General features: G+C 41.1%; 1 protein-coding gene and 1 non-coding gene across 8 annotated transcripts in view; one reads left to right on the top strand and one right to left on the bottom strand.

Annotated features, from left to right (window-relative positions):
- RABGAP1L (RAB GTPase activating protein 1 like) overlaps positions 1 to 20,821 on the bottom strand; it is a 236,765-nt gene extending 215,944 nt beyond the window's left edge. For 3 of the 7 annotated variants that reach the window (XM_042033874.1, XM_042033878.1, XM_042033879.1), the window contains exons 1-4: positions 20,709 to 20,816; positions 3,162 to 3,329; positions 1,771 to 1,960; positions 120 to 330 (exon numbers count right to left, since the gene is read on the bottom strand). In XM_042033874.1, the coding sequence (XP_041889808.1) occupies positions 120 to 330; positions 1,771 to 1,960; positions 3,162 to 3,296 (536 nt within the window). In that variant the 5' untranslated portion in view covers positions 3,297 to 3,329; positions 20,709 to 20,816. Of the gene's footprint in view, positions 1 to 119; positions 331 to 1,770; positions 1,961 to 3,161; positions 3,330 to 8,169; positions 8,278 to 18,855; positions 18,938 to 19,999; positions 20,082 to 20,708 lie in introns of those variants that run through there. The other 4 variants (XM_042033876.1, XM_042033875.1, XM_042033881.1 and 1 more) reach the window with 4 other exon arrangements.
- Positions 20,822 to 23,469: 2,648 nt separating this feature from the next.
- On the top strand, positions 23,470 to 23,657 carry LOC121667389. Its single transcript, XR_006017053.1, has one exon. It is a non-coding gene; the product is annotated as a U2 spliceosomal RNA (small nuclear RNA).
- The last annotated feature ends 1,443 nt before the right edge of the window (positions 23,658 to 25,100 follow it).

Genomic DNA, 25,100 nt, shown 5'->3' with positions numbered 1-25,100 from the left:
GTCTTCAGCAAGAACCTCAGGCACAAATCCAGCAATTCTACTTCCCTGTGCAAGTAACAAACTCAGAAACCATTTCTCATGTGTCTGCTTAAGCAACAAATGGAACCCTTGTGTGTTACCTTACAGAGCCCTCTGGAATGTTTGGAACATAGAGCGTTACAGGTAAAGGGGCTTGACTTGAGGACTTCATGTTTGCCATGGCATGCAGAGCTTCTGGTTCATTCCGTGGGGCTGACACCTTGGTGCAACCTAAGTAAGTCAGTTTGTTAAACAACACGCTGTCCTCTTCCAGGGGTTCACTGGGAGAAGATGCCCTTGGTGCAGAGATTTCTGAAAATGAAGAAACCACTTCTTTAGCCATTTGCTTTTACTTGTACATGTTTCTTTTTTCCAATGAGTTCCATGGCAAAATCTTCTATACTTTCCAGGAACGGACATGAGAGTAGACAGTTCAGCTCCAATAGCAAGAAATCCATTTGGCAGTTTAATATTACTGTGAAGTCTACTCTAATTCATGTTTCCAAGTGTGGCATGGGGACAAATTGCATTTTGATTCTCTTTAGCACCACTGGAACACAGCACGGACATTCTAAATCTTTCTAAGCAGTCACAGAATCACAGAAGCATAAAACGTTAAGGGGTTCGAATGGACCTTGAAAATCACCTAGTCCCGACCCCCCCTGTGTGCCCTGTTACTTCTAGTTCTTATTACCAGGGCTGATACTGCCATAATACTTAGAATCATGAAGGCAGGGAAAATGAATTATTCCTGTTGGGGCTGGAATGGGGCAAGAGAAACACATCTACAAGTACTTCTTTGTTCACTCATGCTAAGGGTGTGTTCTGTTTGAAGAATGTCAAACAGCAAGACAGTGAGGTAAGTTTCTCAGATATACAGCACACACGTAATTGAGATATGGGTGTTTCCATTTCATACAAACTATCTATCTTACTCTACCACAAGAACATCTTTCTTTTATTTCCAACAGATGCTATGAGAATTAGCTGACAGAATACCACAGAAGTGCCCTGCATGCTATTGAGGAAAAAAGAATTGTAGTTCAAGGCACACAGAGATGACCACAGCCTTGTATTCCTAATATATGTAACGGAATACATGCATTTTTATATTGTAGCTTTATATATATATATATTTATATATCTATCTGTATCTATCTATCTATCTATATCTATCTCTAAAAAAGCTACAATATATTTTACATAAAATATATACAGTATAGTTTTACATTAAAAGCTGTCAGTCCTCCGCCTTTCACGAAAACTTCAAATACCAGGGAAGTACCACCATCATTCCAAGCAAATATCAAATCCAAAGCTAGCCTTGCTGCTACCTGGTGACAAGATCAGAGATGGACAGTTTAATCAGTTTGCTCAGGGTGTATTTCATTTGCAGGTAGCGCCATCAATGAACACTGCCCTGAACCTTCCTGAGCTCCAGCAGCAGCACACCCACCTCAACTATCGTCCACTCAGCAACTCATACAATCCTTAGTCCCAACTAACCCTTGGCTGAAGACAAAATGAACATTATCTTGACCAAAGCAGAGCACCTTAGGGTATCAATCTGATGATAATCTATTCCTATCTATAATCTTCAACTAATAAATAAGAGGAGGCCCCAAGGTATTCACCAACATAGTTTTGGAAGGAAGCTCTGGGAAGATTTGTATTCACTTTAGGGTTAACTTGAAACTGCATAAAGAAACAACCTGCCCTGTGTGATTAAGGAGGAAAGCACCCAGACAATACCTGTAGTAGAAGGGTCCAAAACCAGCTGCAAAGAGGGCTGGCTTGTTTGTCCTGCTGTCCTCTCTGCAGCTGCCTGGCCACTGGCATCACTGAAACCTTCTCGGAGTGCAGTGACATACTGGTCTTTCTCAGAATCCCGCAGGATCTCTTCCATTGCCTTCTCCAACTCCTCATCTCCATTTGAAAATACCTGTAAGCAGAAGGAAATTACTTTTTGAAGGTACCTGTAGTTTTATTTTCACTATTATTTTTCAAACATACTGCCTTACTAAATGCAAATGTTAAGAAACGCTGCTGAATGAGACAACCAACCCAGAATCAACAAAATTGAATCAAATATAATCCAGTGTCACATCCCCTTACATAAAATGCACGTTCTCATTGCTAATCCAAAAACCATCCATCAAAAAACTACAGACTTCTCTTAGAATAACAGGTTTGTGTATTTAGAGCCTCCATTCAGACTAGAGGTCAACAGACTTTGCTACAGATTAGTCCTAAAGAAAATTTTACTTTCTTAGTCATAACCAGTCCATTTCAGTTGCTTCACAGATTTTCCCACACATGCGAGTGGTGCAAGCCTAAAGAAATGAAAAAAAAAAACCTGGAGATACACACTCCCTAAAAGAAAAATAGTGTCTTTCACAAGGACCAGCTTTTCAGACAAAAGAAAACCATGGCCAAAGCTGCATCACAGATTCTGCCTCCAGTTCACCAGCAGCCCCTTTCCAGACTAAAGAAGCAGATAATGTCTAACACAGGCAGAAATTATCAGCTGTAAATGACTGCCAAAGAGTACTGCAAAGACAGACTAGGTACTTACTGTCGTTGCAGGGGGAACAAATTCCTACTGTTCCAAGCAGACCAAAACCAGTACATCAGCTACTGCAGCTCGAGTGGAGAAATTTGTATTTAACCAATCAGCTGCCACCCAAGTGCTAAAATATTCTGCTATTTAGAGGTAGAAAGCTTTTAGGAAAGGTTGTAATCATGCCTAAAGTAGCACTAAGCACGAAAACTAAATCAGAAACTGAAGTCCAATACCCTCTGCAATCTATTCCTATATAGTCTAATTACACGCTTTTAACAGAGTCTCTGATCCCTCAATAAAGAATATTAAGCTTTAAACCAAAGCTCATTCTTTGTAAAGTCCTTTACTAATGTATAGATCCACAGAATATAACAAAGTTAACCTCCGAAGATGTTATTGAAAGAAAACCTGAACTGCCATTTTTGGACAGATTTGCTTCATCTGAGCTGTTAGTTTCACTGGTAGCCAGCAAGGACAAAAATTACAGTCCAAGACTCTCCTCACCAAGCACACACCAAGTATGCACTCTTTTCATCAATACAAACCCTGCCACACATTTAAAAATAAAGTCATAGCAAACCTTTAGCTGTGGTTTTCCATCATTTCCAGAGGTGTCCTCGGATTTCTGATGAACCAAGACAAATTCTTCATTAATTAATGTGGATACAGTCTCAGGAATCCTCCCGGCTTTACTAAATGATGTTTTGACTTCCATCTCAGGTCAGTATTCTCCTCCTGCCACCAGAACCTATTTAATAAAGAAAAAAAATTAAATAATTAGTTTTGAAGCTGTACATAATATGTTAATAGATATAATAATAAGTTATTGTGGAATATTATAATACTTAAAATTATACTACTGTATTATACTGTATTTCTCAAACTCTGATTTCATTGGTGTAGTGGTCTTTAACTAAAAACCCAAACTATGCTAAACCATGACAATTGGTATAATGAATCTTATGATTTTCAGGTTGGTGTTTAAAAATCCTGATTTAACAGCAATGGCTGTTATCGATGTGTATAGATAACAAATGAAGAGGTTCACCCCAGAGCTTGGACTTCCCCTGTTTTTAATCTTTCAGAGACTGCTTCCTCTACCTCCCTAATTTGTGCCCTTGGTTCTCCCTCATACAGGTATTTTCTTCACCCAGAGTGTCACAAAGGTCATGTGAAGATACAGATTACCTGAAGACTAATTTCCCAAAAACTGCACACCAAAGTGTATGCTCTCTGCATAAAAACCTTACTTAGCAATTGCTTATGTTAGGGGCTTTTGTTATCCTTTAGATCTACGGGTGGTGAAGTCAAAAATGATACTAAACCACAATCATTTCCTTCTCACCTAATTTCCCTGAAACCACCTGCAACAGCTAAAATTAACTACACCAATTTAAAAAATATAAACACAAGCCACAACAAAACTATAATTATTATGGCAACCAAGAACAAGTTTTCCCATGTCTGCACAAGAATAAAAATAAATCTAGAAACAAAGAAAAAGGGCAAAAAAATAGCCTATACATTACAAATTCGTACAAAAATACAGAGCTGAAACACTGCAAGCATGCCAGCACGAGGACAGCTGTTGCAGGTATCCACCAAAGACAGCATCACCTACCTTAACTCAGAATGTCTTCCCTGATTCCTTAGAGAATAAAGAGCTGGATCATAGACTTTTTGTATTTTAAATGCATCTATGTTTTTGTACTTTCTGTGTCAAAAAAGAGACTTTCAGACTTTATAAACTTTATAAAGAACATGCACTTCCATATATGGCCTACTTCCATTCCAGTTTCCTGAAAAATACTACTCTGGCTGAGTGCTGGGATACACTGTGCTTAAGACTCAGAGTTCAGGAGAGTCACACACAGCACAGGGAGAAAAATCTGTGACTGTCACCTTTACAAGGCTGGAAAGTGCCCAAGGAGGGACAGCACAACCCACATCTGCTGCGACCAGGAACAAGAAGAGGTTAAGCTTCACCCTGCCCTTCCCAGCACCACCAAGGAGCAGAACTGCGCCACACCTGCTTCTCTTGCAATTCCAACCACCCAGTGATCAAGAAAAGAACGCTAACTTAGGTCTAGCTGTAGGGAACCACAAAAACAGCACATAAAAGAACCAAGATGTGCATGTTCTCCACCATTTTGAACAGGAGTTACTTATGATGTTAGCCAGAAGAGAAAGTTTAGCAATTTCAAACCCAAAAGGCAAGTGTGGGAACTTCAACAATTTTCAGTACTGTAGTATTTTCTATCATTTTTGAAACTACAGTCAACATGCTTTTGCCCTTTCAAAGACATGGCTTGGCATAACTTACATGCAACTCCCCAAAAAGCTTTTTCCTCTCCCTAACCTAGCCACAGTTTTACCCACCCACCCAGTGAGGGTATTACATGTAGGAATCCCAGAAAAAAGAATTTGAGTTCTTCAGATAACTGACTTGTACAGCACAAAAAATCTCGTCAGAAGTCATCTTATAAAAAAGCCACTAAACAGCTGGAATATTTAGAGAGCAGCTACAAATTTGGATGAACAATTTCACATGCTCTGACATCTTTTGTGTCTCCAGACTAACCATGAACTCACAGGCAGGAATATTTTCCTGACAAATTATGACATCTCAGCTCCACCCAGCATACATCACGGACTCACTGCTGCAATAGGTTTTGTTTCAATTTTTTTAAAGCATCTTTGCTTTAAAGATTTTCTTGGCAAGAAAGACAAGGTTTTACTACACAAGATTTTAAGTATGTTACAAACAGTTTGTTAACTCCATGTGTTTTTAAACAGGTGTTGTAAAAACATTGCTGAAGAGCTTGTTTGCAATGAACAGCTAGTCTAGCTCAAAATATTAATGTCAAAGTAAATCCTCCATATGAAAGTGAAGGTCAACTATTACAGAACTCTTTGAAGGCAATGAAAGGTCGCAAGTTATGGCCCCCAAATACAGCATATCCTGAGGAATCATCATCTTTGCAGTGACAGCACCACTGGAGAAAACAGCAGAGGTGACTCTCAACCACATTAGGGGCAAAGGTCCAGGCTATCACAGGCCTCTCTTCCTCCCACCTCACACCTGTTATTGCTGGACCTGATGATGACAAAAATGAAGCCTCAACCGCTACCAGCACATCTGCAAAAGTAAGGGATCACAAGATACCCTATTTTGACAGTTCTTTGTATTTCAGTCCATTTAAGTTTAATTTTTGGGCTTACATATGGGAGAGTAACACAGAAACTCCAATGCAAGATGGTTCTACTCTACCTATTATCAAAGCCAAATGCAGGTTGCTACCATTAGTTTATCACCAGTTCTTCCTTCTGCAATGAAGTAAGAACCAACAGGAACAATGTGAACTACAAAATATTTTCTGTAGCAGTATCTCACTAACAAAATGAGGGAAAATGTACCACTTGTAAAGCCAAAGAAAATTAGGATAACACAACTACAGAAGCACACTGACACACTAAATACTTGTTCTTGCCCCATGTGGGTAAAGGGAGTTTAGGAGAATTTCTACTTCCTAAATATTAACCTGAAAGTAACGAATATATTATAAACATCAGATGACTGCAAGGAGCTCCTTATTCAGATCAGATACTCCAAAGCATACCATACAGATTCTTGCAATTACTTTTGAGTTACAAGGCCTTTAAGAGTGTACTCCAAGCTTGCCTTTACAATCAGCTTACACCACCACAGCCAGTGCAGACACATCCCTTTTTCTACATAAACTATATTAACTGAGTAAGTTAGCACCCCAGAACCCCTAATTCCAGTCCTTCATTACAGACTATTCCAACCTCCTGTCAGTGTTAGCCAATCCCACTGCAGTACAAAGCAAGCCACTAGAGCTTCAGTTTAGCAGTAAAATACAAACACAAACAGATCAGGCATTCAGGAAAAGCTTTATACACCATATCTTATTATCAGTCTTTGACCAAAAAATAGGTTTTAATGCCAGAGACAAACTAAGCACCAAAAATCACGAACAAGTCATTTTTTCAAACTAAACAACTTCAACTCTGACATGAACTTTACTCAAGAGTATAACTGTGATTCTCATGAAGATTATTGAGATTTACACCATCTTAAGTAGTAAGCTACTTAAAGAGAAAAATTTTCTATTTTTTCATTATAAAGACACATTATCTAACACTTCAGCTAAGTGCTTTTGAGGAAAAGCAGTAAAAAGAATAAAAACCTCTCTAAAAGAATCATGCATTAAGGTTATTTGAGGAAGGGGAAAACATCTGAAGATTTTTTTACTCTTTAGTAACAAGAAGAGACACACATGCATTCTGGACTTTCCAGTCACCTGCAGTCAGTGGATGATTACTGTCACTTCCCTTGTGTCATTGGCTCTAGTCCTTTTTTTTTTTTAATCATTACTGAATTACTCACTTCAAATCCCCCTTTTCCTACAAATGTAAAGAAAAAACAACAGTTGACCTACTAGACACGAACAAAATCTAAGAAGAGACCCCTACTACTAAAATCAAGCACCACACTTTTTTAATCGTCCTTTTTGATTAAAAGTTTCAAGTTAAGAACGTAAGAATTTCTTTCTGATTGCATTAGTCAAGAACATACAGACAGTAGTGCAGTCTACAAGTGCATCGGGTTTACTCCCTGATGACCTCAGCAGCTGAATGCTGGCTCAGAAGCCTGAGGGAATGAGGTTTACCATTTGATTTACCAGTTTCAAGTTTCTGGGAGGGCAGCAACCAGCAGTGAGGAGCTGATAGTGAGGGACAGGAAAGACAGCAAATACAATGCACTTCAGCTACCTCCGTTCCCAGCCCAGTTCCTTAGTTTAAGCTGCTGGTGGAGTTCAGTTCCAAATGAAAAATACACTCTCTGTTCTGCCAGTGCTGATCCAAGGATTGAAACCTCACACCAGATGGTACCTTCCCAAATCATCAGAGCCAGGAGTCAGAGCTGCTCCTCCAACAACACCTTCCAAAAGACAACAACAGATTCTGCTGTCAAAGTTCTCTTCACAGTAGGAAATACTGGGAAGTGTGCACTACTACTGTGAGGAAGTCAACGCTACAAAAGGGGTACCTTGAACAGTCATGCTGGTTCCTATAGAGAAGATGCTTTTCCCCCCCACTTTGGTGAACAATATCACAAACACACACACACAAAAAGTCAGGAACAAATACACAGGAGGAAATTTTTCTAAACTCAGTGAAATAAAGCCTCCTATGATAAAAGAATTAAAATTTTTAAAAATAAGAGTTTCAGAAAAGGTTTTCTGGCAAAAAGATTTTCAAACCAAAGAACTTTTGAGACACAAAGAAATTATTCAAACATAGTTTTAAGAGAGAGTGTGTGTGGAGGTGCGGGACAGTGTGTGGATCTTGCTCCAAAATATATTTTAAGCCATAGGGACAATACAAGGACTGCAGAAAAACTGTTGCTTTTCTCTGTGAGCTTTATCATGTAGTTTGGTCAAGCCAACCTCTCTGATGTACATCAGTTCCCAGTGCTTTGCTTATACAAAGTCCTGGGTAAGAGGTAACTAAGCGATCCTACTTGGACTATACGTGTTTTGGGACCAGTGATCAGAACTTACCTTCACATATGTACAGTACTAAGCTGTGGAAGGCTCAAACTCAGCAGCTTCCCCACTTCATTCCAGTAAGGCATCCCACCTTCACTACAGCTCCCTTTGTAAAGCAGCCTAAGTGATTAAAGAGCAAGAGAAGGTGAAGAACAGTGACCCTAGAAAATCCAGAGCATTTCAGCACTGAATCAGAGTAAGGGACACAGGATAGAAATACTTCTGATTCCTTCCCTCCATAACTCTTCCACATAATCACACTGAATCCAGACTTGCAAAAACACATCACAGAGAGAACACAAATGCCTAGGTAGGGATGTATGTCCATGGGATTGCTGGGCAGAGCAACACAGGACAAGGCATTGCTGGCAACACACACTCATCATCACAGGAGAAAGAATCAAAGGTTCTGGAAAGCCACTGACTTTCCAGAAGGAAACTGCTTTGAAGACCTGATAAGATTCAAATGTTCCTCTGCAAACTGGTCCCCAAAAGTAAACACAATTTTAACATGAATCAGTCTTCTGAAGCAGTTACCAGACTTTTTTGTGTTTACTTCCAGTTTGTGTTCAACAAATATTTCAAAGTTACTGCTCTAGGTCACTGTTGGTTTGTGGAAAGAAAAAAAAGTCCTTTGCTTCAGCACTATAAGCACCAAAAAAATCAGAAAATGTGGAGCTATGAAAAGAAAGCAATTCAGGAAGATAAATGTTGACCTATTTTCAGTAAGCAACAAGAAACATGTTTTGAAAGGAAGTTTCTCACCTGCTTGAAAGAAAACAGTCAAGAGCAGGCTAATTCATACCCTTTTTTATCAGAGAAACAAAATCATCCTGTATTACAGACAGGTTTGTATTAAAGGCAGCCTTCAAGGCCATACAGTTTGCCTGACAATCTCAAACTGAAAAAAAAAAAAAATACTGAGAAGTAAGTTATACCTATTTTCAGAACTATGATTCCTCAAGAGAATCTCCGGGACCTTTGTGAAGAGGAAGGTCTAACTGAGCTATGCAGAAATTCACCTTCTGCTAACAGAAGTCTGAAGTAGAAATATACACCAAAAGGCATGCTTTATTCCCTTTTTTGAGCTACAGGATACAGTGAATGACAGCAAAACGAGCATTAAGCTAACTGGACTTGGCAATCACTCCGTGACTCAGATTTCTGGATTACTGAAGTGGGGTGGTGACACTCCACCTTGCCCCTCAGGGAACAGGACCCTGACAGTTCCACATGCACAAACACACATAACCAAGGGTCTCAGCCACAGCACCTTCTTTTAAGAAATGTATCAGAACTATGCATTCCCCTGGCACCCACCCCACGAGCTCTCTAGCTTTAATGGGGGATGCCTTCCCCAGGAAACAAGATGTGCTGCAAATACACAAAGCTTTACCTTTTCAATGCTTCTTCACTGAAAGACTCAACAACCTGGTAAAATTCCGTATTATACTCTATGCTGAGGCAGTACAGCTCACCATCTGCCCCAAAACCCTTTCTCCCCTGACTGAGTGGACACACATGCAGAAGAAAATTCTAGGTGTCATAAAACCAGTTTGTTTAAATCTCACTGACCACAACAGCACCGTAATTTTAATTTCAACTTTAATGTCAACTTCTCTCTGTGTAATCTTTTTATGAGAAACTCTCTCTGTGCTCATATTAAAAACTGTTTTATTACCCATAAATTGTTTCCCAGTGTCTTATCTCTGAAACACTATGTAAAGCATATAATGGAAAAAACAAACAACCATTTATTTGGCCTACTGATACTACTTTCCAGGAATAAAATCAACTTAATAAGCAACAGAACTGTATCACTGTATTTTAAACACATACATATATGTATATAAAAGATCCTTCTTATTTCCCTAAAAGCACTGTTAAGAACAAACCTCTTTCCGAAATTAAAAAAAAAACCCCACCACAACAACAACAAAACAAAACAAAAAAACAAACCCATGAAATATAAAGCAAAAAAAACCCACAAGAAAGTAACCACTGACTTATTCTGGCAGCACTGTCTCCTCTGACAAAGCAAACCTCCACTATGTAGCCAACAGCAAATAATTAGTCTGTTCATGATGGCAAACTGTTTGGAATTGTTGTACCGGCTGCCTAGATACAGAGGTTTTTCCAGATTCTTTTTACACTTCAATCTCACAGCCAAAGAATAACAATTTAAGGAAAACAGAACCAAAAGAGAACTACACAAACAAGAAAATGTCTGTTCTCCCTCAAAAACATCTGCATCTCCTCAAATAAATGATAAGCAGCACTCGTCAAACACATCTCAGTGTGAATACTGAGAGATTTACTGTAACGGAGAGAAGCAGCTTTCCTGACTTGAATCTCTGTGTTGCACATAACTCACTGAACCATTTAAATATTACACAGTTACAGTACAGAGCTGCTTGAGGGAAAAAATACTGCTTTTATTTCTCTTAAAGTTTAACCCACCAAGGTGAAGAACCCTTGCAGAGGCGTGGTGCCATATGGTTGGTACTGAGCTGGAGCACGACTTACAGCTAAACACAGCAGCACCACCCCTCCGCCTCAGCAGAGACCACCACTCACTGCAAGCTAAAGCTTTGAAGGAAGACAAGAGGCAAACTGAAAGAAAACCAAAAAAACCACTGATCTCAACCCCCAAAATTTACATATGGGGTGGCAGAAGCATCATGAACACTAAATGAAATGCCAGGTAAGTGAAAGCATGCCAGGTAAGGTGCTGGCTACAAAGGCAACCTCCCAGCAAATTGGGGGCTTCCTTCTGTTTACTTGTACAATTTGAACAAGCAGGAGTCCTGAGTGACAAGCTACACCTTAGACAAAACAGAACTAAAAACATTGTTGGTGGGATTCTTTTGAACCATTATTTAAATAAACTTTCAGGCCTAAGATTTGTCCACACACAGCAGAAACATCAGTAGAAGATTACATGAGCACACATGCTTTGTGCTGACACAGACTGATTCATGCTGTTTAAAAGCATAGTTGATGTTAGCTTATCCAATTAGTGTTTAACCAACCTAAGGAAATACATTTTATTTTCAGCCACTTCAGAGAAAAACCTTTCTCCTCTCTATCTATTCCCTTCCAAAGTATATAACAAATAAGTGTTCTTCTGCTACTCTATAGAGATGTTACTAGTCTTTATGTGTATCTTATTAAAAAAACAAACAAAACAACAAACCACACTTTATACATCAAGTTCTGGCAAACACGTTTACTCATTTAAGCAGTAGCTCATTCTGCCTCAAGGATAAAGCAACTCTAGTACATTTTCACACTGTTTCCCTGACACCAACTAAAAACGAACACTTTCATTTCTGCAGCCAGTAATTCATTTTTAACTTTGGAAAATATAAAGTAGCAAATAAGAGTATGCAATTTTTCAAAGCTGGAGTTTGGCAAACCCAAGTTGCTTATTTTTTTTTCATTGTGACATGAAGCTTGTAGGCAGCATTCAAATTGAAACCAATCACCAGCCAAGTTACTGAATCGTATGATCACTCACACAAAAAAATAATGACCTATATTCCAGAGGAAAGCAGCAGCATAATGCAATCCTTGTTTTAAGGAGATTATTTAATGGTTTATTCCCTAACTGTAAAAATAACAGTGTTGCTCTGATGCAGTCAATGGAACAACCTCTGTCCATTAAATATATTGAGTATTTCAACCAGGAATTTTCTCCACATGCTACAACGTCCAGAAATAATCACATGATGGAGAGCAAAAGAGACCATATGGAAGAGCAGTATGAGCCAACACAGCAGTGATCCCAAGGCCAGTCCCTCTCTGTGCCAAACAAGTGCCTTATGCTGGCTGTGTCACAACGTCAGAGAAACCCACCAGAAATCCTGATTCACTGCCCTGCACCGACCACCTGCAGAGTTAGTAAAATCCTCCTTCCTCAAAGCCAGAATTAGAAGTTATGTCAATTATTACCTTGAGGTTTGCAACATGCATTCTGGGAATATTAGGTTTTGCAGATTTAGCTTGAAATCACAATGTTTTGTTCTTAAGCTCATACCAACTACAGGGAGTATTTCTCAAAAGCTGTTAACCTGCAGTCAGCACAGCACTGACTGTGCGATGGACTAGACAATGCTTCATGGTCCTTTCCAATCTCATTCTCTTCAGATTTTTTTTTAAATCTTAAGTCTTTCATTCTAATAGTTGTCAAAGGCAATCACAAGTTGTAACTGACTAACAACACTAGGTGCCTTTTTCATAGTTCAAAGATTTTCCAAAATTGCAAGGACTCTGAGCTGTGATTAGACGGCTGTATCTAGACTTCTGCTGCTGTTGTATCAAAACTGTAGTTTCAACAGTGTCCCCAATACTTAATAAGTATTAATTAATAATATTAATATTAATATTATTATATATATTAATTAATTATAATAATATTAATAAGTACAAAACCCCCTTCCTTTGTAATATGAAACAAAACCAAGCTTCTTGGTAGAAATAAAATACTTCCACATAGGTCAAATATAAACATTTCCATTTATGTTGAAAACAAATTTTACATATATTTAAAACCCTTTAGGTTAGAAGCCAAGATTTTACATTATCACTTGAACATCTACATATTTAGATATAACATGAGAAGATGGAGTGAGAAACCACAGTTATTTTAAAGACCAAGTGAAACCTTCTGAAAGTTACCTGCTTGAAGTTGAGAAATAAGGAACAATGTGCATGACAACAAAAAGCCACATCAAATGACCCTCCCTCTAACCACTGGCCCTCCCAGTCCTACATATGATGAAGTGTGCTGGTTCAACTACCACTCTAATTTTTACTTACCAGTGAATTCTCAACACACTCCACATGCCAGAACAGATCTGCTGGCATCTCACATTGCTAGGGCACATTTTGATAAATATATTCCACAATGCAGCTCTGTTGTTACTTCCAAAGGCCTTGACAGGTCTTAGAAAAATGGAGAATGGAAATGCATAAAAGACAGTGAGACCATTTCCTTAACAGAAGGATGATCTTCCATTGGTAAGAAGAGGTCAGTAAGAAATCAGACATACCTGGTACCAACACACCACTTTATCCCCCTAACCACACTAGAATAAAAATCTAAAGGCTTTCCTTCGCTTCCTGCTTTTTTGGTTTTTCCATTTGAAGTCTGAAGAAGCAAACCATTTTGCTCATGACATTGATAAAGAGGAGAAAAGAACAAGGTTTTGCCTCAACATTCAGAGCACCGTTAAAAGTCTTTCAAATTACCTAAACTCTTCTAGGAACTGGTATGAGCTATGCATATGAAAGCTTCTGGAAGACAGGCATCAAGGAATGATGTGGACCTTCTTTAACTGAAAGAGATTTACTGGTTTTTTAAATGACAGTGTGCTCCTTGAGACTATTTCTCCATGTGATCAAATTCACTAATCAAATTATTTCAAATTCATTCTTTAATTCAAGTAAGAACTGCAGCTTGGAAAGGCAGTATGAAATCAATCAACTAATCCCTATACAAAAACTTGCTCATGCAGTTAATAAACAGTTAAGAATATTTTGTAATTTCCACCAAAAAAAAAATACTTGATCTAAAGGAAGTATCCTTCAAATCTATATGAGCAAGCAATTGAAAACGTTACACAAAGAAAGATGTTTCTGTTGTACTACCTGCAGTTACTTCCAAGTCCAGACCCAGGGATGCTGTGTATAAACAATCTCACACTGCCTACTACCTTGATTTTCTGCAAATGCTGTGCATAATGTTCCCTTCCAAACCAGATCCTGAAAAGCTTAAGCAGTTCTTAAGATCAGTATTTCCTTCAGAGACTGCCTGAAAAGGGTAATAGGAAAGAGAACACACGCCCTTTTTCCAAGACACAATTTCTCTTCTAGTCATCCCAGACATTCGTAATGATCAGAATTCATTTTTCATCCTAAAGGATTAAAGAAAAAACTAGCTTTAAAAAAAAGCAACCAACAACAAACTCATATAATCAAAAGACAGGTAGGATCATTTCATCACTCTGTGTTACTTCCTTCTCCTAAAAATTCCTTGAAACTGCTACCAAACACATCTCAAAGTATTACAGAAGAGACTCAAAAATTCACCCTCACGCAATGATTACAAGAAAGAAAGGGTTTCAATAATCAATTAATAATCAATTCATCTGGGGCTGCCAATGCAAGTTTTCCATTTGCTTTTGCAGTTTTTTTTCTAGTAATCAAAACTAGCAAATAGAATTGCTATAAAGGACAAAATCTATGTTAAAAACATCAGACCAAAAAGACTTCTCAGATCCTTCTTAGGATTAAACCATCACTGGGCTCAAATAAAAATGGCTCGATTTTTTTTTTTTAATAAATAAACTTGGCCTCTTGGCCAGGTTACCATTATGTAGATCTTATGCACCTCACTTACTAAACGGAATGAATCTCGTTGATTATTTTTGGTCTAAGCCTCAGGTTAATCTACAACAGTCTACAAAAATCAGAGAGTAAGCTCTTGCTGGGGAAGTACCTCTAAAATAATACAATAAGCCGCTTATATCATAACTGCAAAAATCTTGCAAAAAATACAACAGAAGTCATTAATTTTCTTGATGCAATTTTCTTGTCTCACACTAGCCAACAATCATGAACAAACCCAGTACCTGTCTGTTCAGACAGGCTTATCCAGACCAGATTGAATTTTAAGTGTTTCATCATATTTCTAGTTTGATAAATTCACTTGATTGCATAAAACAAGACATGAGAAGCCAAAAATCTGCATCTGTGATTGCTATGCCTTTCATCCTTTCCTTTTTTTTTATCAGAGCCTCTCTCTCAAAGTTTCAGAGAGCTTCCCAAATATTACCACACTGTACCACCAGCTTCAACATAAATGATGCGTGGTTTTCATTAAATGTAGATATGAAAACTTACTACCCACATTTACATACTGAACACTTCCACAAAATACTTTCACTCATGGAAACAAAGAGAGGAAGTTACAGGCAGCTAACCTAAAGAAAAAAATCACAGAAAGGTGAAATAGAACAGAAGGCCATGCTCTATGAAGCAGTTATATAAGCCTCTTTTCCACAACCTTGTTTTAAGCATCCTACCTCTGTCTCCTTGAAGGGAGAGTGTTAAGTTATGGACAAGCTACCAAAGTGTCAAACACAGTTAAGAGATTGCAACCACCACAGGCAGAGTGTCCCAAGCAGCCTGAGCCAAAGCAGGTAGTGCTGCCCCACCAGGAACAAACCCATGGAGTAAGCAAAGCATTTTCAATACAAGGAATCCAAACCTAAACATGAAGTGTGACCTAGAGGAGCACCAGCATCCCACCCCTCATCCAAGTCAGAGCTGAGTCTGTGCAAGCTCACCAGCTGGGTGAGTAAAACCAATGGTAACAACTGCACAACCGCACCGAGCAAACGTAGCATTGCTGTGGCACCTCACATGAATTTCCTGGGAAGTGCACACAATAACTCACCTGCTTTTTCCATACTCCCCAGTAAGACCCCTGGAGTTCAATTACTGCCAAAATAACAAAAAAACAGAATCACAAAGGCCAGAGAGAGAAACTGGGAGGGACTGCTGGAACAAGGGTCACTTGCATTTATCAGTCTTATTACATACCCTTTGATTTCTCTGGCTATCAAAAGCTCGATTCGAAACCACACTTCAGTCTGACCCCTTTATGTTCAGTCTGACTCCTTTATGTTCAGTCTGACTCACTGATGCCTCAATATGATGAAAGAAAAGAAGAATCAGAAAGGGGAAGCTATAAGGGTCGAAGGCAACTTATCACTCCGAACAACTGTGGAGAACTTTCAGCTTCACCTTACTGTTTTGAAACCTGACAAAGTATTTCCTTGGACATTTTGATCAACTCTTTTCCCCTCTCCCCCCACAGCTTTTATACACATCTAATAGGAATAAACAGTAAGCTTTTTTTTACAATACACAAGAGGGGAAGGGCACACACTGAAGCTGTAGATTTCTACATGGAGTTAGTTATTTTAGTGATGGTGGGAAGAAAATTTAAAAAAAAAAAAAAAAAAGAAGAGATGTGGATCATTTTCCTCATTGTAAAAATGTAAAAATCAGTCACTGACTTTCATTCCTTACTCGTTTCCTCAGAGCTGTTTAACAGTTATGTCCAAGAATAATTCCAGCTATCAGTTCCCAGTTTTTTGCAAGTTTATATTGCCAACACTGATTTTTAACAAAGAGAAGGGACCAATGTCTCCAAGGGCCAGTCTTCACCATACTGCCTGATCCAAGCTCCAACTTAGCTTTTACTCTGAAAACAACTGCTGGCACGCACAAGAAGTTCTCATCCAACTCCACTCCTGTTTTGCACTTAAGTTCAAGTGGAAGATGATGGTACTTAAAAGCTACACAGATTTCAGGAGTATCTGGAAGATGCAGGAGGTGACAAATGGCCTAAAAAAAGCTGCAAATCTTCCTACCTTCTCTGCTATGATCACATTTGTGCTCTCTGATGAAAGGGTGCAGAAGAGAGAACTGGCCTCTTCTGGATGATGGACACTGACATGTTAAGAGGCAACAAACACAAACTGGAAAGTAAATTTCATCTTAAAGGGAGGGAGTAAACAAAAAACCACTGTGTGCAGTCAAATGCAGAAACAGATTACCCAGAAAGGTGTTAAAGGCTGTAACAATCTTATCTAAACTACTCCTGCTTTAATTTATGCAGGGAGCTGGATTAGATGACCTCCAGAAGCCCCTTCCAACCTAAATTACTCTATTTTAAGAACTTACCATTTGACCTGCCAATGATTCTATTTCCGAAACTCTCCCTCAGCAGGTTTTGCATCAGGTTTATTACTGTTTATCATGTATTTCAAAACTCCAGTTCTCCTGTACATACAGTAAGCCTACTCCCAGTGTTGTACACAGAAATGTACGTATCTCTTATCTTCCTGCCCTTAGGACTTCTTCCCTTTGTACGGCTGTGCTTCTCCCACAACCGGGGAACATGTTTTCAGCATCAGAAAACTTTTGCACTTTTAAGCTTACTTGAGCAAAAAAAACCCAAACCTTCTTCAATATCGTGACTCATGATACACAGATGGTGAAAGTAGGAAAGCAGAGGCCTGTGACCCATCTCATTTTGTGGCAAAAGCTACTTTTTTCCTCTATCCACTACAAAACATTGGAAAGACAGTCGTCCCTGCTACTCTTTCCAAAGAGTAAGAAACATGCCATGGAAGACACAATCTTAACAGGGGTTTTCCACGAGGGCCTTTCTCATCTTTCAGAGCAATCTGTTTTACTAAGCAGATTTTGGCACCCCGTTTACGTATTTGTTCTGTTTACAAACAGTCACACCCAATAAACTAGTTTTTCAGCTTCACAAAGTCCCATCTGGGAACACTCCTGATAGCAAATTTAAATAAACACCTTAAAAGCCACAGAGGTGTTTCTAACAATCTACATATTGGCTTTGTTTCTTTTTAAAGTTAAGAATACAGGAAAAAGGTGAAATAAATAATTTTCAAACATGTCGGGCTTTGTTTATGGACCAGGACTCTGTCAAAGAAGAAAGAATCCCTTCAGCAATCCAGGTTACAATAAAGGCTCCTTCAACAGCTGCACCAGTGTAACAGAGTAAGACTGAGACTAGAACAAACTGCCAAAGGTATGAATTTCAAAGAACACATCTTACCAAAATACACTTGAAAACAACTTAACCTTCACTAAAAGGACACCTCTAGGAAGCTCAATGTTAATGCCTGAAAGGTGCATTTTAATTCTCACTTAATAGGCCAAGATTAAAATTCATGGGGGGAAGCTGAGAATTATTATAGGAATGATTAGTGTAGCTGGTGGCCCAAAGAGAAAATAAACCTTCATGGTGCATTTCCACACATTTTTGCATCCTTTTTGTTAAAAATGCCTTTTTTTTTTTTTTTTGATACCCAGATCAAGAGTGCCAATAAAACATATCAGTCCATTGGGTGAATAAAATGGGTATAATCCCATGACAAATTAATATAGACTAGAAATCAAAAAGTGTGTAATTACTAAGGTCAGTCAAGTCTGAAATAGCCTTCCTATTACAGCAGAGGTAACAGCAATATACAACTAATTATTTTAAAATTAGAGCTGAACAAATTTACAAAATCCTCTAACAATGCCAAGAACACTCCCTGAAATTAAGAACTCACCAAAAAGTTCAGAGAGAAGAACAGATGAACAAAGGAGAGAGAAGAAGAAAACCACAACAATTTCTGTGGGCCCATGGAAGAACAGACACAGAGATGGCTCGAGTCCATTTAATGTTGTCAACAGTAAATAAAAAATTACACCATGGCTTCATAATCGATCTAAGCCAGTACTGACAGAAAAAAAAGAGCTACCACCCTTACTATCATTGCCACCTTCACCCCAAGTAGCTTAAGTCAACCAAATCCACAATGTAGCTGCTTCTAGCAGCACTGGCTCGTGCTATGAACTTACTGACCATAAAGCCAGGTCCCAGCTAAGGACCCTCACAACACCTGTGATTGTTCCAGGACTGCACTTACACTCTCTACCAGCACTCTACTTCCTCCTTCAGACTGAGCCCATGACCACATGGCCGGGCAAGTGAGCTGGGTCAGGAAGTTGTTGTAACCAGAGTACCTCAAGGAACAAAAAAAAAAAAAAAAGAAGAAATAAAAGTACAACTTTTTGACCAGCTTAGTTCTTTTTACTCACTTCCTGGCTGTGGAAGTCCCTTTGATGAGAGAAGGGAAGGAGCAGCCACAACTCAGACTGTCTTGAAATGCTAAGGAATACCCTGGGGGACACAAGAGAGCCAGATTATACACTTGCTCTTTTTGCAATGCCCTTACAAACACCACCAAATCTTACTCTGTGAATCACTTGTTAAAGGACTGAATGCTATTTTTAACCAAGCAATACATGTAATCACTGTAATCATTTTAAAGCAAACACTGCAGAACAATTTTTATAGTTCTCATACGTAAAGCCAAGCTGTTCACAGCCCCTGAGTCTTTTTGGAAAAAAGCAGTTACTTTAAAAATCCATCAAATAAATAAAACAATACAAACCCAGCATGATTTCCCACCTCTGCCTAAAACAGAAGGAAGTAGTGGAAGGCTCTGTCACTCACTGAGTTCTGGGGTCCATCAGCTGCTGCTGGCTCCTTTCCGGATACTCACTGGCAGCATTCTTGCAACACTGGAGTCAATTAGTGCCTACTGAAATTGTATTTGTAGTCTTTTCAAGTTTAAACTACAAAGTAAGTTCTTAATCATATAACTAATACCATCTAACCCACATAAACAGAGTTAACTACAATCCTACTTAAAACCTCAGCAGAGGCACAACTTGCAGAACCAACCTTACATGCCCAGTAAACCTTCATACAATCTGGAGCCAAGTTGGTCTGACAGGCAGTCAGGATTTGGCCTATAGCACAGAGATTTGGTTAAAAAAAGCCATGGCACCTTTTCTGCATTTAAAGGGATAATAACATGTTGCCTGTACCGCCAACAAGATCTCTCTCTGGAAACTGAAAGCACACCTGCCCTTCTGAAAGTTTTAGCTGAAAACCAACGTGGTTGTGAGACTAGAGCTCGACACCGAAAGAGACAAGCAATGGTTACCTAAGCAAGTTATTTCTTAATTGTCGCTAGATTTTTCTCTGTATTAAAGAAGAGCTGATATTTTGAGTCTCTTTTTTTCCCCTCTCAGGCACACACTGGATGGATATACACACACAGCTGTGAAATCTGGTAGGCGGTGACTTACAGAACTATCAAACCGAGCAGTCTTAACAACACAGCTTTGAGAGTGACAGCAGGAGCAAAGTACACATGACACTGCAGGAACTTACACACGAGGAGAGTCACCAAGTCCATTTCACTCAGTGCCGTACCTGCTTCAGATGGTTTCAGCAGGTTTTCAAGTACTTTTTATCTAAAGACAAGAATTTTTGTACCAGCTCACAGGTCGGGAGAGAATGTAAGAGGGCTTAAAAAGCAAAGAAAAAAAAATCACCAGGGAAAAAAAAAAAGGAAAGAAAACCACCCCAAACCAAAACATAACGTAGGTGAAACTGACGCATGCAGATGGCACAGATTTAGGACAGTACTTTGCTCGTCTGGGCTCTTGGGAAGTGACTTCACTTTTCCCGCGGAGGAGGCAGGGAGATGAACGCTTCCATAGCGCTCTCCCTTTCCTAACCACGAAAACAACTTTATTTTTTAAAGCCTGCACTGTGTTCGAGCTCCTCTCCTCCCGGAGCGCCGCTGCCCAGGGAACTCCCCGCGCACACACACAAACACCGAACAACACGGACCGGCGGAACCCCGCGCCCCCGCGCTGCCCCGCCGCCCTGCGGGCCCGCGGCCAGCGGAGGAACCACCTCAGGTCACCGGGCACTATCACCCGCCACACGGGGAGGGCCGGCGGCTCCCTCTCCTCCCGCGCCCGTTCTCCTGAGGAAGCGGCGACCTCCCCGCCTGCGCCCCTCGCGACACCCGCTCCGCTCCGCTCCGCCCGCCGCAGCGGGGCAGGCCCGAGGCAGCGTCCCGATCTCTCACCGGTGCAGCCGGGCCGTCCTCCCCGCGCTGCCGCTGCCTCCAGCCCGGCGGGGCCGCGCAGCCGCCTCAGGGCCGGGACAGCGTCGCCCACATTCCGGCGGCGAGAGGGCGGGCGGGTGCGCGCGCACGGCTGACACGGCGTGAGGGCGGGAGTGAAAGGGGGACGGCACCCGCCTTCCGCGGCGACAGCCCCGCCGGGAGCCCGGGGCGAGGGGCTGCACCCTGGGCAGGGCGAGGGGCCCCGCCGGCGGCCCGGCCCGGCGCGGCTTCCTGCCGGTGTTGGAGTCCTGTGCGGCCCCGTGGGAGTGCCCCCTCTGGAACACAGAATCATAGAATGGTTTGGGTTGGAAGGGGCCTTAAAAACCATCTCATTGCACCCTTCTGCCGTGGGCAGGGACGCCTTCCACTAGACCAGGTTCCTCCAAGCCCCGTCCAGCCTGGCCTTGAACACTTCGAGGGATGCCACAGCTTCTCCGGGCGACCTGTGGCAGGGTCTCACCACCCTTAAAGGGAAAAATTTTTTCCTAATATCTAATCTAACCCTGCTCTCTAGTGGTAAGCAATTATTCTGTGTCCTGTAACTACATGCTCTTGTAAGTAGTTTCTCCCTGTAAGTTCCCTTCAGGTACCGAAAATCCACAATTAGGTCACCCCAAAGCCTTCTCTTTTCCAGGCTGAACGTTCCCAACTCTCCCAGCCTTTCCTCCCAGCAGAGCTGCTCCATCCCTCTGCTCATCCTGGTGCCTCCTCTGGACTCGCTCCAACAGGTCCATGTCTTTCCTGTGCTGGGACCCTGGAGCTGGAGGCAGGTGGGGTCTCACCTGAGCAGAATCCTCCCCTCTCCTGCTGCCCACACTGATTTTGATATATGCTTCTTTCTCACCTGTCAGAAAGCATCCGGCTGGCACTGAAACATGTCAAAATCCTTGCCCATAACTGAAGGACAATGGAAGCAACCTAAAAATCATGGTGCTATTTAAAAAAAACGAGTTAAGTTTGCCTTCAGATTTGGAACTCTGGTTTCGCCAAGATTGTGTTTGCTTATAGACAGTGGTTTGGTATGGTTAAACAAATATTTTAAAACTAAATATCTATGCTTAATTAAATATCACCATTGTTTATGTTTAAATAAAATATGTTTAAATTACGACAGCTTGTCTTATTGGGTGTGAAACAAATTACATTTAAATTAACCACAGCATTTATACAGCTTGTCTGTGTTCTTCACATTTCAGATGTAGTTCAGCAAAACCTTAAGGAATGTCAGATCACAGCCTTCAATAAAACAACTTTAGCATAAAAGCCAGTGGGCTGTGTCCTGTTGCCTCTGGGACAGCCAGACTGTCCATGTGGGCATTGATTTTAGGCTCTTTTCTTGACACTGGAGTCGAGAGGTTTATTTGTTCCATGGTCTTTTTTGAGCTGAACTGTTCTGACAAACCTGTCTTGGAAGCTGGCAAGGCAAGCAGGCAAAGGAGAGCATTTCACAGGAGAAAAAAAGAAAAAAAAAAAAAAAAGCAGGACTGTCTGGCCTGAGAATTGTTAACTTTTGTCTGTAAGTGGTGTAAATTAAATTACCCTCAGATTACTTTTATCACATCACAGGTTCAGATAAACCACAAAAGCATACAGAAAGCAGAAGAATTCAGGGAGAGGAGAAAAATTATTTTACTGAATAGAGGAATAATAATTACAAAGTATCCCTGGCACTGTACCCAGGCACTGCACACTGGTGTATCAATGTGGGTAATAAAGAGGAGGAACTGAAAGTCATTATATTCCTGACCAGAATTATGAATAAATGGTCATAACTGGTTATTGGAAATAGAGAGTTTGTTCGGGAAGCCTAGGTAGGAAAAAAGAGACATAAGGTACAGAACAAGTGACAGTATTTGGATAATGGCAAAAAGGAAAAGAACAGTCTCACAGCAAAGACCCATTAGCAACCCAAAAATGAAAAAGATAAAGTACATGGTGCCTTAATTTGAATAAAATCATCCAAACCATAGAATTGGTGATAATACTTGAAACAGCATGGTAGCTACTCTGAAAGGATTTGGGAGACTATACAGGTGATAGTGGTCATTAAGTTAATGACTCTTCAGAAGGGATGGAGAGAAAATCAGAGCAATGGACTTGAAGAAAACAAGTTACACCAAAGTTGCCATTTGAATGTCAAACCCCACTGTAGCAAATTAAGGAAAAGCACACTCTGGAAAGTTTTTCATTTCCCAGAGAAGCCACACCAAGGCTGCAACCAGGCCGCTGCAGTGAGAAAGCAAGAAAGGAAGGGAGGAGTCCGGCTAAATGAAAATGTTTCTATGGCTTGCACCTTTTGAAACAGAAAAATCTATGTTAAATTATTAAAATCTACAACAAGGTGATTGTTGTAATATGTAGGGAAAAACCCAGAAAGATTAACATACACTATGAGCTAAAACTATCAAGGAGCCATAAAGAGTGCCAACAGAAAGCTTACAGGAAAGACTGTTGGGGAAGGACTTGCTCTCAGGTGGGCAAGGAAACAGTTCCTAAGCCACATGAGGAAAACCAAAGTCTCCTGGTGTTTGCTTTGTTCTTTTCCACAATGTCAGCTGTAACAGATGGTTTACAGCAGAAGAGAACAGTCCAAATCCAAAAAATGCAGTGTGGGTGGGAGGTGTGGGACAAGCAGGGGAGGCAGTGTGGGAGGGGGTCAGGAAGGCACAGGGGTGGGTGTGAGGTGCGTGAGGGGTTGTGGGGTTTTTCACTGTGTTTGTGGGGCTGTGGCCTGTTGGCTGAGAGGAAATGTAGGATCGGTTTTTAGCAGTTAAATATCTGAGATGTCCTCAATGAGAAACTTTAATATTCTATGGTTTTTTGCCTGTGGGAGTTGGATCCAGAGCTTGCTCTGCACAGTCCATGTATGGTCCCTGGTATTGCAGTGACTGTGGGAAAGGGGCACCCCACAACGGGACATTTCTTGATCAAATATAGACATCAATAGTGGAAAACTTTCTGTGACTTGGGTTTTGGCCTCAAAGCCATCACCATGGTTTGCAGGGAGCTGCAGTGTGGCAGGGCCCTGGCTGGGCTCGGGGGTACTCGCTTTGGAGACGGTGTCAGTCCTGCCTGGCACACGGAGCTACAGCATGTGGGGAACGAATCCCTCCCAGCCTCCTGCCCCAGGGGTCCCCCAGGGACCAGCCCTGCTGCCGCTCGTGGCACTGGACGTGGTCACCTGCACATGTAAGGACATGGGGGGTTACATGCCAAGTGTGTGGCAGGGACACAAACAGGTGTGGGGCTGGGCTTGCCATGGGGACAGAAGGGGTGATGGGACTGTCTGCACGGTGTCCCTGTGGCCTCTCCTCCAGCTCCTAAGAGTGCAGGAGCTCCGATCCACCTGCTCATGGAACCAAGGGGCTGCTGGGACACTGCGGAACCAAGGACACCATTGTTAACACTCTGGGGACTCATGGAACCAAGGGGCAGTTGTGACCCTGAGGGTCATCATAGAAACAAGGAGTCCTGTGTGAAACTGCTGAATCATGGAACCAGCCAGGGGTCCATTCTGACATTTTGGAACCAAGGAGACCATTGTGATGCTATGAAACAAAGGACGCCATTGTGACACTGCATAAACTCTTGGAACCAAGGGTCCATTGTGACATTGTGAAACCAAGAAGACCGTTTTGAAACTGCAGAACCTCATGGAACCAGGAGGACTGTGAAAAAAAGGAGACCATTGAGACACTAAATAACGTAACAAAACGAAGGATTTACTATGACACAGCAGAATCTCATGGATCAAAGGGATTTGTGATGGAACAAAGGCAGCGTGGCACTACGGGACCTCATGGAACCAATGTGACACAGAGGGGCACTGTCTAACCAAGGGTCCTTTGTGGCACTGCAGAACCAAGGAATCTGTTCTTACACTGTGGAGCCACATGGAACCAAGGGTCCATTGTGACACTGCAGAACCTCATGGAACCAACGGTGTATTGTGACACTATGGGGCCTCATGGAACCGTGAGCCCATTGTGAAATGCGGAACCAAGGAGACCACTGTTACACTACGGAACCTCATGGAACCAAGTGTCCATTGTGACACCATGGCGCTGTATGGAACCCAGGGTCTGTTGTGACACTGTAGAACCAAGGAGACAATTGTGACACTGCGGAATCTCATGGTACCATGTGTCCATTGTGACATTATGGGGCCACATGGCACCAAGGAGCCATTGTGACACTGGAGCACCAAGTGATACTGTGGAACAAAAGAGACCATTGTGACACTGCAGAACCTCATGAATCAAATGTCTATTGTGACACACTGGAGCATCAGGGAACCCAGGGTCCATTGTGACACTCTGGAACCAAGGAGACCATTGTGATCCTGAGGAGCCT

This window comes from Corvus kubaryi, unplaced genomic scaffold (assembly GCF_017639235.1).
Source record: "Corvus kubaryi isolate FWS band 111438036 unplaced genomic scaffold, C.kubaryi_AGA036_p1.0 37361, whole genome shotgun sequence".
Classification (NCBI taxonomy): domain Eukaryota; kingdom Metazoa; phylum Chordata; class Aves; order Passeriformes; family Corvidae; genus Corvus; species Corvus kubaryi.
The sequence above is the reverse complement of the archived record's forward strand: the minus strand, read 5'-3'. Positions and strand labels throughout refer to the sequence as shown.